This window comes from Bos indicus, chromosome 13 (genome assembly GCF_029378745.1).
Source record: "Bos indicus isolate NIAB-ARS_2022 breed Sahiwal x Tharparkar chromosome 13, NIAB-ARS_B.indTharparkar_mat_pri_1.0, whole genome shotgun sequence".
NCBI classification, from domain to species: Eukaryota; Metazoa; Chordata; class Mammalia; order Artiodactyla; family Bovidae; genus Bos; species Bos indicus.
Window position 1 is genome coordinate 12,928,293 of NC_091772.1, and position 12,809 is coordinate 12,941,101.

Sequence of the window (12,809 nt, forward strand, 5' to 3'; positions counted from 1 at the left end):
GTGATACCCTCTGTCTTACTCTGGAGATGTACAGAGAAAACAGCTGGCGTCAAGGTGTGCATGTGTGCTGAAGAAGGTTTATACCAATTTATCCCTGTACAGGTCCATAAATCTCCTGTAGCTTTAGCCTTTTCAAGATGTTCAGTTGATGTGCTGGAATCCCACTAGACGTGGGATTTCAAAGTCTCCTTTCAGCTGCAATAGGAAGCTATGGGATACCAGCTATGGGATTACAGCCCCAGCCACGTCTACCCAAGAAAATATTGATGGAGGGTCTACTGATATGCTTCTGTGAAGACCCTTTCTTCCTACCCTAAACCTCTAAGGTCTTGATATGAGCAACATCTCAACGGCAACTGAGAAACAGGAGCGGCCCCCAGGTCTGAGGACTTTGCAGCAAGGAGAGAAAAGTCACTCAACCGGGTGGGAAGGGTCTCAGCTTTTCACCCAGAAGGTGTGACAGGTCCATCACCGTGACACTTTCTTCACCTTTAACAGAAGCTGCTCTGAGCTTCTGGGCCAAAGAGTCAAAACAATGTTCGAAGAACTATTTCCAGCAGTGTCACTAATAGTTCATAATTTTTAGAGACAAAGACCATTAAATGGGAGGTATTTTAAGAAAGTGAAGAATTAGGCAAAGATAGTTTTCCATATAGATGTGTGTGTATATATATATACGCATACATTTATTTATATGGGGTCATGACTGAACTGAACTGATACTTAATATATATGTGTGCATTTTTATATATGTAATTTATATATAATTTATATTATATATAGTCACATGATATTGAGCCTACATAATTATAAATACATAATATAAATTATATATATATGTATGTGTATGTGTGTGTGTGTGTACATTTGAAGGCAAAAGAAGAAGTGGGGGGCAGAGGATAAGATGGTTATATAGCATCACCAACTCAATGGACATGAATCTGAGCAAAGTCCAGGAAGATAGTGGAAGACAGAGGAGCCCTGCACACTGCAGTCCATGGGATCACAAAGAGTTGGACATGACTTGGCAACTGAGCAACAATACATATATATATATATATATATATCTCTCACCTATATCTACATACGTATGTCTTTATACACGTGTGCACCCATTTTTACACACATTTACAACCAGGTGAACAACAAAATATTTTGCTCTTTTAGCCTGAAGGATCAGCTGATTTTGTCACATAAATGTGGTACAAATTTCCTGCTATAGGAGGAGACCAGGAGACAGGAAGACATCATTCAAGGAAAAGGATCTAAAATACCATCTTAAAATTTAATGAGCCCAAGTCTGGCTATGAACTTCTTTGTGAAAAAGCACAAAAATGAAGCCCCTTCAGCATAAAAACATTGAATTTTCGATTGTAGTATGGAAGCTGAAGAACTATCCTGTTCCATGAAACTCAAAAACAAATTTTTTTCAAAAGCTGTCCACAAGTGATGTCAAAATGTCAGAGAAATCAGCTGAAATTAAATGCATTCTCTGAGGAGTGAGTCAGCACCATCATCTGTGACCCCTGGAAGTCTTCAGTCCTGTTTGAGTCTATAAATGTCAGGCAAATGGGCTGGGGGAACTTGATTTCTACGATCATAACAGACAGAATCATAAACAATCTCACAGAGAAAACCAACCACCGATTTCTTTAATTATTAAGACTTAAAATTCACACACTGCCCGTACCCCATTTTTAAAGCACTATCACTATTAAAAGAACCCTGTTTCTACCTGTTTAACTTCTGCTGATGGAAAGGGGGCACACACCATTTAAACTGAGGTCTCTTTCAAACAGATTTCTTTATTTAAAAATCTGACCTTAAGTAGAAGGCCACATGAATCTGGCAGACAAGTTGAGAAGAATAAACTAAAATGATATTTTCGTCTAAATGCAGCCTAAACTTGATTTACATATATCTTTAGGAGGGGAAATTAAAAAATCTGGGTCTGATAATTTGCCAGCAAGTTGGCTCTGAGGCATTCATTCAAACGGAGGAATTAAAATTTAACCAAAACCCGAAATTTGTACTCATCTGTCATTTTGAGAACCATATGATTACATATTTATTAGCATTTCATTTTAAAGCATCAGCTGATTGTAAAGCATCACTCTCGGGATCCGAACATAATATACAATCTGCAGTTCATAAAACAGACTGCTCATAAAGCTCCACGGGTAACAATGTGAACATGTACATCCCAAATACGCTCACAAGGGATTTCAACACATAAGTGGAACTGTACTTCTATAAAACTAGTTGGAGCAATCCCTTTCCACCACGGTTTAGAACAAACGGGAAGAGTGAAGCCGCTGAAAATCCCCTGTACGCTTCCCCCTCATTCTTCTTAACAGTCCTTTCAGAAGAGTCTGAAGCTTACAGTAAATGAAAAAGACATTCCCAGGAGGAGATGGGGGGTTTCCATCCCTTCACATCTAGATTCAGAGCATGAGAATATTGGATGGCACAATTAAACACTGATGATGCTAAAGGGGAATAATTATTTTACAATTACCTGTGAGCATCACATTTACCGTGCTAATTAGTTTTTGTTTCCCACCAAGGTTTTTCCAGGAATGTGCAGCACTGTCTCCCTTCAAGTTCAGCAAGAGCTTTTTCTTGAGGAAAAATAAAAATGCATTTTCTGCACCGCTACACAAGTAGCACACCGCCGAGGCTGGCTTCCTTCTATCACCTGCTCCACCCGGACCGTGGAAATACACACAGAAGGGCACGAGAACAGGGAGGGGCTGATGAGCTGGAGGAGAAGGGGACGACAGAGGATGAGATGGCTGGACGGCATCACTGACTCGATGGACGTGAGTCTGAGTGAACTCCGGGAGCTGGTGATGGACAGGGAGGCCTGGCGTGCTGCGATTCATGGGGTCGCAAAGAGTCGGACACGACTGAGCGACTGAACTGTATGAGCTGGAAATCATTTGGACTTTACAAAGCCTCTCTTCTGCAGTTTTGTAGAACAAATATGACACTGAGAAATAGCTAACTCTTCATGACGGCCTAATCTGCCAGCCCAAAGCAAAAGCCGAAGCCTCCTCTGAAAGAAAAAAAAAAAAAACTTCCGGTATTAATACTCTAAATGGGAAATAAAGATTTTTTAAGTTTGGAGGTTCAGCATGGGAAGTGAAAAAGACATCAGTGACTTACTGATTTCTCACTGGGCTGCCTGCCACGTACTGAAAATCCCGAGGTTTCCCAGTGAAATGCAAATCAGGTAAGAGATTCTGATAGTATTGACAACTGCGAGGTCCGTCTACCATTTACTACAGTGACATCAGACCCCCATCATACATGACTTAATATAAAAGCCTCAATGACAAGAGAGGGGGGGCTGAACTTGTAAGAAACAAAGCTACAAGAAAGGAGTAAGGAGGAATGAAAAATCTGAGGATTTATGTTAAAAAGGGAAGGAGACTGCTGTTCTTTATCAAAAGGCAAATATGCTATTATGATAGTGTTGGGGGGGAGGGGCCGCTGGGATGGAAAAATTCTTAATGAGGCTATGAAATCTTAATCACTGGGTTCATATCTGAAAATCTTATCTTCTTTTCATCTTATCTTGCAAGGTTCTTATTCCTCCCAGCTGACCACATCTCATCAACAGATGCCAGAGTAATCTCAATCCAGCAAATTACAATTAAACAGCAACACTCAGTTAAAATAATACCTCTAACCCAGATCAAAGATAACATTAGTGTTCTAAATGCCAACATGGGAGGAATTTTCGGTTTCAGAAAGCAGTTGATACTGAGATAGGCACTCAGAAATCCCACCTGAAAATACTTGTTTAAAAATTTCCTTAAAGTACCATACACACCATCCTTATTTTAGCGTCTTCATGTTTTAATTTCCTCTTATGTCTATCAAGGAATTGGGTGACAAATCTCAGCACTGTATTTTATTATTATTGGTAATGGCATTTTCCAAAAAACTTTAAATGCCATCTGAAAAAAAAAAACCCAAAAACTCAAGGCTTTTGACTTTTATCTTGCTGGGATCTGGTAAAGAAAAAGAAAAGTTTTAAATTAAAATGTATTTTCTTTAGTTCATGAGCTCATGGAATAACTGTGAATTTAAATCAAACAAGTGTGATCAATTCACTAATTTGAATCAAATTAGAGAGTCAATCCTAAATGATAGGCATGTATCTCCTATAATTCTCCACCATTCCCAACAAAAATTCTGTCCTCTCTTCTCTCTGTATCAACTCATAAACATGCATTTATATAATATACACACACACATATATACATATACACACACAAGTGAACCACAGCTTCACCATTTACTGCCTGTACAGCATGCACAAGAATGTAGTCTATTCAAACATCATCTGTGAAATGGGTGCAACAGCCATCACCCTTACAGCGACCATGAAAGCCTAAGTACAGTGTCCTGGTACACAGCAGGCATTCAATGAATGACTCCTGTGTTTGTCCTTTCAGTGGGGAGAGGGAAGCAGTAATAACACTGCCTTCTTGGACTGGTCCCACTGCTCCTCTAATGGTTTCCTTATCTACAGAACAATGAGGTCTGGTTTAACAGCTTTCACAATGATGTCCCTAGAACTGCCTTCCAGTTTAATTAGATCCATATAGACATCTTTAAGGTTATCCTGACTTGGGAGCACTCCACAAAAAAAAAGGTTAATGCACCAAGTTGACTCAGGGTAACTTTTTTTCTTTGTCAATAAAGTTACTCACCAAATGTGTGGGGGAGGAAGATTTCATTTTAATTTACTGGTGGTTTCTCCTCAGCATCTTACTCTTAACATCACAAATCTGAACTAATACTTAAAAGGTGCGCTCATAGATTTTTCCACTTCTGATTTCTCAGTTCCAAGATAGCATCTCTTAGATTTTGTTTAAAATTTGTTTAAAAATTCAAACACATTAAAAAAAAAAAAAACCTGATGCATACATATGATCAGTCAAAAGGTGAAACAAAGAAAAAATCCCCATCTCCAACTATAATCCAAAACCAACTGCCCCAGTTTAAAAAAGGATTTACAATATCAGTTCTGGTGTTGTTTTCATTATGCTCTGTTGCAAATGACATTCTACAGTCACACAAGAACAACAAAAGTTTGATAGTTAAGATCATTTAAAGATCTATTTCCATGTACAGTCTTGATGTCGAACACTGAAAACCCCAGGACTTTGAAGCCCAAGTCACAACAATTCTATACCCACTACAGAGCCTTAAACAATCCGGCTCTTTAAACGCCTGATGGCTCACGGGGCCATCAAGCATAATCATCTACCTCAAAAGCTATCTGTTCATCTGCCTTGAGGACTCAAACATATTACATCTTGCAAACTTATCTAATAGATTCTTGTGGGAGAACGCCATTGAAAATATGTGGCACAGATTTAGAAAAATCAACACCAGAAAAGCCCTGTGTTTTATATAAGTTCTTTTTAGGAACAGGCCAATATCTAGCTCATGGCATTTTAAGTCCAAATGTCAACAGACCATAAAAGACAACGGGTCCAGAAAACAATAAACCCGCACCACTACCCTCTCAACTGTCTGAATGTGGCAATAAGATACACGTGGAGGTGAATTTCAAGCATTTTCAACTTGTCATATTCCTTCCCACGCATCCCTATTCCCCAAAGACTGACTCTAATGTGAATTAATTACAAACTCTTAAGGAAAACATGCTACAGTACTCTTAGGGCTAAGGAGACATAAAATCAATATTTTAGAAACAATAACATTATTCACAAATCCTCTATTTTTTCTTTTTTTTTAAGCTTTAATTAAGCTAGAGTTGAAAAAGATTTTGAAAACAACTTGAGTTTAACTCAATAATCTAACACATGGAATAACTAACACACAAAGAGAAATGGGTTGAAGTTATAGTAGGATCTTCAGAGCTGACTCCATCCTTAAGACAAAAATGCTTTATTCAGAGTAGTTTGCGCCAGTCACATTCATCCACTAAATGAAAATGATAAATTAAATTTTCATAATTAATAATTTAACTGAAAAGAGAGAGCATCTTTCAGAGGCCATTAACACTTTGCACTCAGAGAGTATTCTTAGCAGGTGACCATCAATTGCACAATCATGACCAAGAAAATCTTTGGTTCGGCCCTGACACGCTAAGGAGCAGAGGAGAAAACACACAGAACTTTCAAATTAGCTAACTATGCAAACTTGTGTTGAATGCCTATAAAGGTAGCTATTTTTTGTGGGGGGAGGGGGAGAAGCCAGCGATCTCTCAAAACAAATATCATGGGAACGGTACTAATCAAGATTAACTTCACAGAGAAAACTGCCAAAGGGAAATTCAATATTTTAATTTACATTATCTGATTATCTTAGTTGGACAATGAACTTGACCACGTGTAAAAGCAAGTTAACATTCTTAATATCGACAAGAAGGACAATTCACATTTAACAGATTTTCATCCCTCTCCTCACCTTTTTTTTTCCTCCTAAATCCTAGGGGCTCAAATAATTGGCCACTGCGGAGCTTCTCAAGAATCTCTCAGCTCATAACATTTAACATCCTAGAAAAAGAATCTAGCACCGTAGGGGAAAGTTAGTTGCCAGGGAAATGGATCATAAAGCTCGGAATGGCCTGAAAATTGCAACGGATACAGCAAAGTGCCAGAAAGAATATGAATGTTATCTAGGGGTGCGTACAATAGGAAACATTTTATACGTACTCTTACCAAGGAGAGCAGTCCCTTTTTCGCTCGATTAATTGTAGCTTAGATTCACTATCACATTTCTTGCCTGATAAGAGACAACTGTGTATATTCCAAGCCTGAAATGGACACAGACCTTTCATCCCCACTCCTGGCAACCTTCGAGGCTATCTTTTCAAACATGCCTGAAATACAAGCAGATCCTATTGCCTCCAGAGTGCCCCAGCTGATAAGAGTAACTTTCCTATCAAGACTAATGAGCCCCGAGAAAACTGAGGCATACTTTCCTTTCTTAAGGAATCCCAGCTCTCGACTTCTCCCAATAAACTCTACTCTAGTTTGACGACGTGTAAAACAACCACAATCACATTAATTATTAAATTACAGGCTGCATATCAGACAAACCACCGTGATTACGTAAAAATTATGTCTAATTTCTGCAGAGTACACCTGGCTATTTTAATGTTTTGTAATTATCTCCTCCTCCTCCTTTTTTCCTCCCCCCGCCGCCCCCCCCCCCCAGGAAAAGGATTTTTGCAAAGGGTAAGACAAGAGGAGCGGACAATGTAGCAAGAAGAGATCTGTAAACGGGCCACGAGAGCTCCAGCAGCCCCGAATTTCAAATGACACGAGCGTGCACGCGCCCACCCCACCCTGGGACGCCGCGCCCCGCTCGCCGATCCCCGCGGGCCGGACCCCACGCCCAGACCCCGGGTTCCCGAGTCCGGCTCTCTGGTCCCCGCTCTCCGCCCCACCCCGGGCTCCGCCGCTCCTCCGGACGCGCTCCCACCTCTCCCCGCATCCAGCGCCGGCTCCGAACCCCAGGGCGCGGCCGAACCGGAGCCGCCCCCCGCGTCCCCAGGGCGCAGGAGCGCCGCCGCCCGCCCTCTCCCTCCGCGGAGCTCCGGACCAGCGTCCCGGAGGCGGCCGGGCGGCCACACTCACATTCTGTCGGGAACTAGCAGGCGGCCCTCGACCATCATGTCCGGGAGGAAATCCAGCTTGAAGGCAGAAGTCATGTTCGCGGCGCGCGCTCTGCGCTCGGGCGCGGGGGGCGGCGGTGCGCGCGGCCGAGCGGCGGCGGGCGGCGCAGACGGGCAGGGACAGGTGCGCGCGGCCTCCCCGCGGCGGCCGCCCGAGCCGGCACTTGTCACATTCTCTCCACGCCGTTCTCCGCCAATCCCCGCCGACACCCAGCGCCCGGGCCGCGGGCCGCCGAGCGCCAGGTGCGGCGAGCGGGGGCGGAGCGCCGCGCCCGCCGCGCAGCCGCTTAACCCCTGCGGGCCCGCGCGCCCGGCCCCCGGGGGGAGGAGGGCGCGGCGGGACCGCCCCCTGGACAGATCGCCGCCCGGCCTGCGGTCCTTGGCGTCCAGACTTGCACACCCGCCCCGCGCGCTGGCTGTGTCCGGTCCCGTTTCCAGGCGCCTGGCAGGAGGCCCGAATGACCGCTTGTCGTGGGTTGAATGCCACCGTATTGCCCAAGCCCCGTGCACGCCACGAGCGCACCCGAACTCCCCAACGGAAGCCACGAGAGACGAATCATCACCGGGGTTAGTTTAAATGCTCGTCGGTGGGCTGCGCTCGCCCGTGTATGAACTCACCACAATAACTGAAATAGCACTCGGTTGAGCCAAAGTAAATATCAGAGAAACGGCTCAAGTTGACATTTGGGGACTTTTCAGTGCTTCAAGGAGAAAGATGCACGAATCCCTGCACGATTATACTTCCTTCTGTATCATCTTGAAAACATTGAGACGTATACGGGACTGAAACTAAGAATGATAAATCACCTTTTCTTTTAAAACGATACATCACGAATTGGGCATTTCCAAGTATTTAACACAGTGATTAAAAACCAAGAGTGGCTTCATGAGTGTTGGGTCTGTAATGGCCATGAAGCTTAAATACTCTTTTAAGATCTGTGACCAATTTACTAATAGGAATTGGGAAACAGGACAGAACTCTCAGGAAGACAAAAAGGGAGTTCAATTTTCCCAAGTGATTTGTGAACATTTTTAAAAGATAAGTATAAAGTGATGTTCTAATTTGGCGGCCTCGTGACTGTTTTGTTGCTGCGTTTTTTAGATGAAACTGAAATTTTCACAAGGTCAGAAGCCTGTAAAACTTATTTGTAGCCTGTTTCACATTCTAAAGTAACCTCATAAATTGCATACTAGAAGTTTCATAGCTTGTCTCTTTTGGTAATCACTTTGAATTTTATTTTGAAATGATGTTTCACACCTAGGGGTGTAGTCAGGCAGCAGAGGGTTAAACAGGTCACGTGGCATTGTATCACGTGGCTTTAAGTGTCTCTGACACCATTATATGGAGAAAAAAATTGTTTTTCTCACCAATTTCTTATGTTATAATGAGATAGGATAATCTTTAGAGCTTATGAAGGAATATGGATATTTATATACCAGTATGAAATCCACACATCAATTGAAAATCCTGCCTTGAGCAATTTGGAATAATAGGCCTGGTGTACTCAGGTCCATACATACTTAATTGACTTGATTTTCTTCTTCAGCTGAGCAATGTACTTGGCTTTTGACTGAGATCATTCGAATATAGGTGGAGGGCTAGGACCAACCTTCCTCTTAAAATATTGCCTTTCTGTGGAACCAGGTCTAGATTCATAAAGAACTGAAAAACAGATGCAGTAAAATGAATTCTTATACCCAAATGCCCCAACTTTTCCTAATAAGTTACATTTTCTCCCTACCCTTGCTACTGCAGACTGTCTTTGAAATTGTAAGAATTTTGTTGGTCTTTCAATAACCTTGATAAAGTAATTAGCCAGATAAATGAGACAAACCTCGACAGTTCCTGATTTTGAAGATATGATTTATATAACTCCCAAATGTAGATAAGCAGCTGACTCTATAATAAAATTATCTGAAGAACGAACGAACAGAACTGGCCTCCAGAACACAACTGCATTCATCAAAAAGGAAAATATTTTCCAGGCTGCTATGGAATGAAGCTCCATGCACATCTACATCCTAGAAGGTAGAAAAAGCTTCATTAACACGTGCACTTCTGAAATATTTATTTTCTCTTTAATTGCATGTGAATTAGTTGGGAGACGCTGTAGGGGAAGGCCTCTTACTGACTTAAGCCTTCTCAGCAGTTTGTTAAATTCTAGGCTCCAATCCCTCGAGGCAATAGTGGATTCAAAGCAGCTTTTAATCATACTATAAGGAGGGTGAGGAAGTATGTAAGTAGGTCATAGGGAAAGAACCACGAGTGCATAGGTTACTGCCTTATTTAACAACTACAGTGTGTCCCAGAGTTTTCAAAGCACATTTGCTTTGGCCATGTGAAGTCAGAAGCAAACCCGGGGTCAGATATAAAAGAAGACTGGCTCGTACATGAAATCCAGTGACAACGGGAACGAAGGGAAGCTTTGGATGTAGCTGAGCTGAAATAGTTGGGATGCCAAATACGTAAATAAGAGAGTGACTGCATAGGCTCCTAATGTAGGTGCCAGAGAGAAGCAAAGTCCACACACGTACATACACCCCATAGAGGTGTGTTTCTATGATCACAGCACCTCCACACTAGCCGTTTTCAAAAAATACAAAAATTCAAAAGCTCTTGAGCTTAAAAACAAAACAAAAACATCCAAACAAATACCACTTGATGAAAAGCTTCAATCTATCATTTCTCTGCTTTGGCAGAAGGAAAAAAAAAAAAAACAAAAACCTAACAACTCGACGCCCGCCCCCCGCCCCCCACCCCGCCAGCTCCTTTTAAAATTTTCACTCTGTAACGAGCCATCAGGTATTATGATTTGGTAGTTGGAATTATTTTGCAGAAAGCTCGACTGAGCTGCTGCTAAACACACGGGGTTCAGAGACGCTATTTTATTGCCAAGGTTCTTACCAACAGCAGTGAAAGAGGGTGAGGCCATGGTGAGCCCCCCCTCCTGGACCCAACCTGGTGGCTGACACCTCTGTGTGCTGACCACCCTGGGGACCAGGCAGTGGGGAACCACGCAATTTCCTCACCATTTTTGCTTCACTGTAGAAAAACCTTAAGCTGGTCCCTAAGCCCATCCCCCTACCTTCCCTAATTGTCTATTTTTTTTAATCAACTTGCTATTCATTTCCCAAACAAAAGGCAATTCAAGAATTGGAAGCACTTCAAGGGAAAGTTTCTGAATGACCTCATTTTATACGAGGCCTTCCAAGGCAATCGGGTGCACGGTGCTGTTTCAGCACTGCCCCCCTTCGCTGCCCGCCGCCCCCCACAAGCCTCATCTCAAACTGAGTTTTCTCCCATGGTCATTGTTTGAGCACTGAATTATCACTGATAGTAAAACACACACACACACACAACCTCTCAAAAGAAACACAGTGCTAATAAATGCATTTTTACGTGGAGTATACACTGCTCTGGTGCAAAGTGTTGTATTTCTGTCACCCGCCTTCATCAATGCACCAGGATAGAGTCCCTGACTATAAACATTCCAACATTTTTGCACAAAGTTTATACCGTAACTTAAGAGACCGGGGCCCGATAGTGATACATGCTTATAACCCAACAGCTAATCTTCTTCTCCTGCAGACATCCCTGTGTATTTTACGACAAATTTCCATGTTTTAATTATTCCCACTTATAACATCACGGGTCACAGCCTCTTTAAAGCCGCAGACGGTCGGCCATGCAGCTATAGATGTACGCATCCTATTCCATCTCCTCAAACAGGCACCTTCACGACAGGGTTTTTCTCCCCTCACTTCTGGCTCTTTATTACAAACTAGAATCCAAAACATCTTTCCCCATCACCTTTTCAAAGTCAAATTTTATTAACATAGCTGTTCCAGTTAAAAAAAAGCCCAGTGTGCTGAGAGTCATTTGGAGCAAGAAAGGCCCTAGAAGGGATGTGGGGAATGGGATTCCCATCACTGGGGGTTTTCCAGCCAACAAATGTGAAATCCACATGAATTTTAAGTACCTGGGAAAGTTTCTTCATGGCCATGTGTTTGTTTTTGGCTTACCCCAGTTTCATCAGCAACTTGCAAAAATAAACAACTGTGTCTTTTTCCATGTGCTTAAAAACCCCTAAATAGATCCTTAAGTGATACATTATAAAGGTATATTTTCTTAGCTCCATAATAAAGGTACCTCTTAAATACTTCTATCACCAGTCATAACTTTAAGATGATCTTATCATCCGCTGCCCCTGACCCCCCATTTTGAAAAGTTCTGGAATAGTGACTTTATCACATTCCTAAAAGGACTTCAGTAAAATCACACTACAGTAAGGATGACATCGTGATCAAACTCTTATTTTACATTTTTTTTTTAACGGGAATTTTCAGCCGTTGGAGAGCAGCTGCTACTGGCTTTTTGCAATCTTGTGTTTTTCTGAATCTGTTTTCCACAGAGCCGAAGACATAATGGTGAACTTCCCTCCCATCTGAAGAGACCCTCCAACGGAAGATGGGTTGTTTGTGTACATACCTTCGCACTTGGAAATGAGGTGCCCCTCTAGGGTTTCCAGAAGCTTCCACTCCAAGGGGATGAAATGCTAACACTGTGGACCTGGCAGGCCTCACGCCCAGCCAGCTCATCACTTCCCTCTCGGCCTTACATTTCCCTTTTCCTTTCTTCATTATCCTTGCTGCAGCCTTCTTTCTCTCCCTCCCCCCTCAGCTTTCTCTTTCTCTCTCCCGCTTTCTCTCTCCAACGGAAGCCAGACAATGCCAGACAGCCTTCCTCCACAGCTGCGGCGCTGAGGAGGCAGGTGACCACCAAAATGACCAGTCTTGGGGGCTCATCTGTCGGGGAAGTCAAGTTTGCCTGGACCAAGGCTGCGTTCTCAGCTAGGAACAGCTGTCTCTGGGGTGCCCCTCTCTTCAGACATCATCATGGGGTGGAGGGGGGAGGATGTAAGACCGTGTCCCGCAGAGTGAATAAACAGGATTTGAAAACTGGGGAGGAGAAGACGGGAGAAGGGGTGGGGAGGAGAAGAAGGCTGGCCTGGTGATGTGTGCACGGAGGCACTCAGAAAACACAGCCTCCGAAGGAATGTCCCAGCGGCCTCTCAAAGATGCTGAGATTTGTCAAGACTGTATCGGGTACCTTTATCTGGTGCCAGCCTGGCGGCAGGAACAA

At 43.0% G+C, this 12,809-nt stretch overlaps 1 protein-coding gene across 7 annotated transcripts in view; it reads right to left on the reverse strand.

Moving 5' to 3' along the window:
* Window positions 1–12,809, reverse strand: part of CELF2 (CUGBP Elav-like family member 2) — a 671,895-nt gene that overhangs the window by 309,848 nt on the left and 349,238 nt on the right. Inside the window, exon 1 of one of the 7 annotated variants that reach the window (XM_070800745.1) lies at window positions 7,629–7,863. The exons of 3 other annotated variants lie outside the window; for them this stretch is intronic. In XM_070800745.1, coding sequence (XP_070656846.1) covers window positions 7,629–7,702 — 74 coding nt within the window. In that variant the 5' untranslated portion in view covers window positions 7,703–7,863. Of the gene's footprint in view, window positions 1–7,628; window positions 7,864–12,809 lie in introns of those variants that run through there. 3 more of the 7 variants (XM_070800746.1, XM_070800747.1, XM_070800749.1) reach the window with 3 other exon arrangements.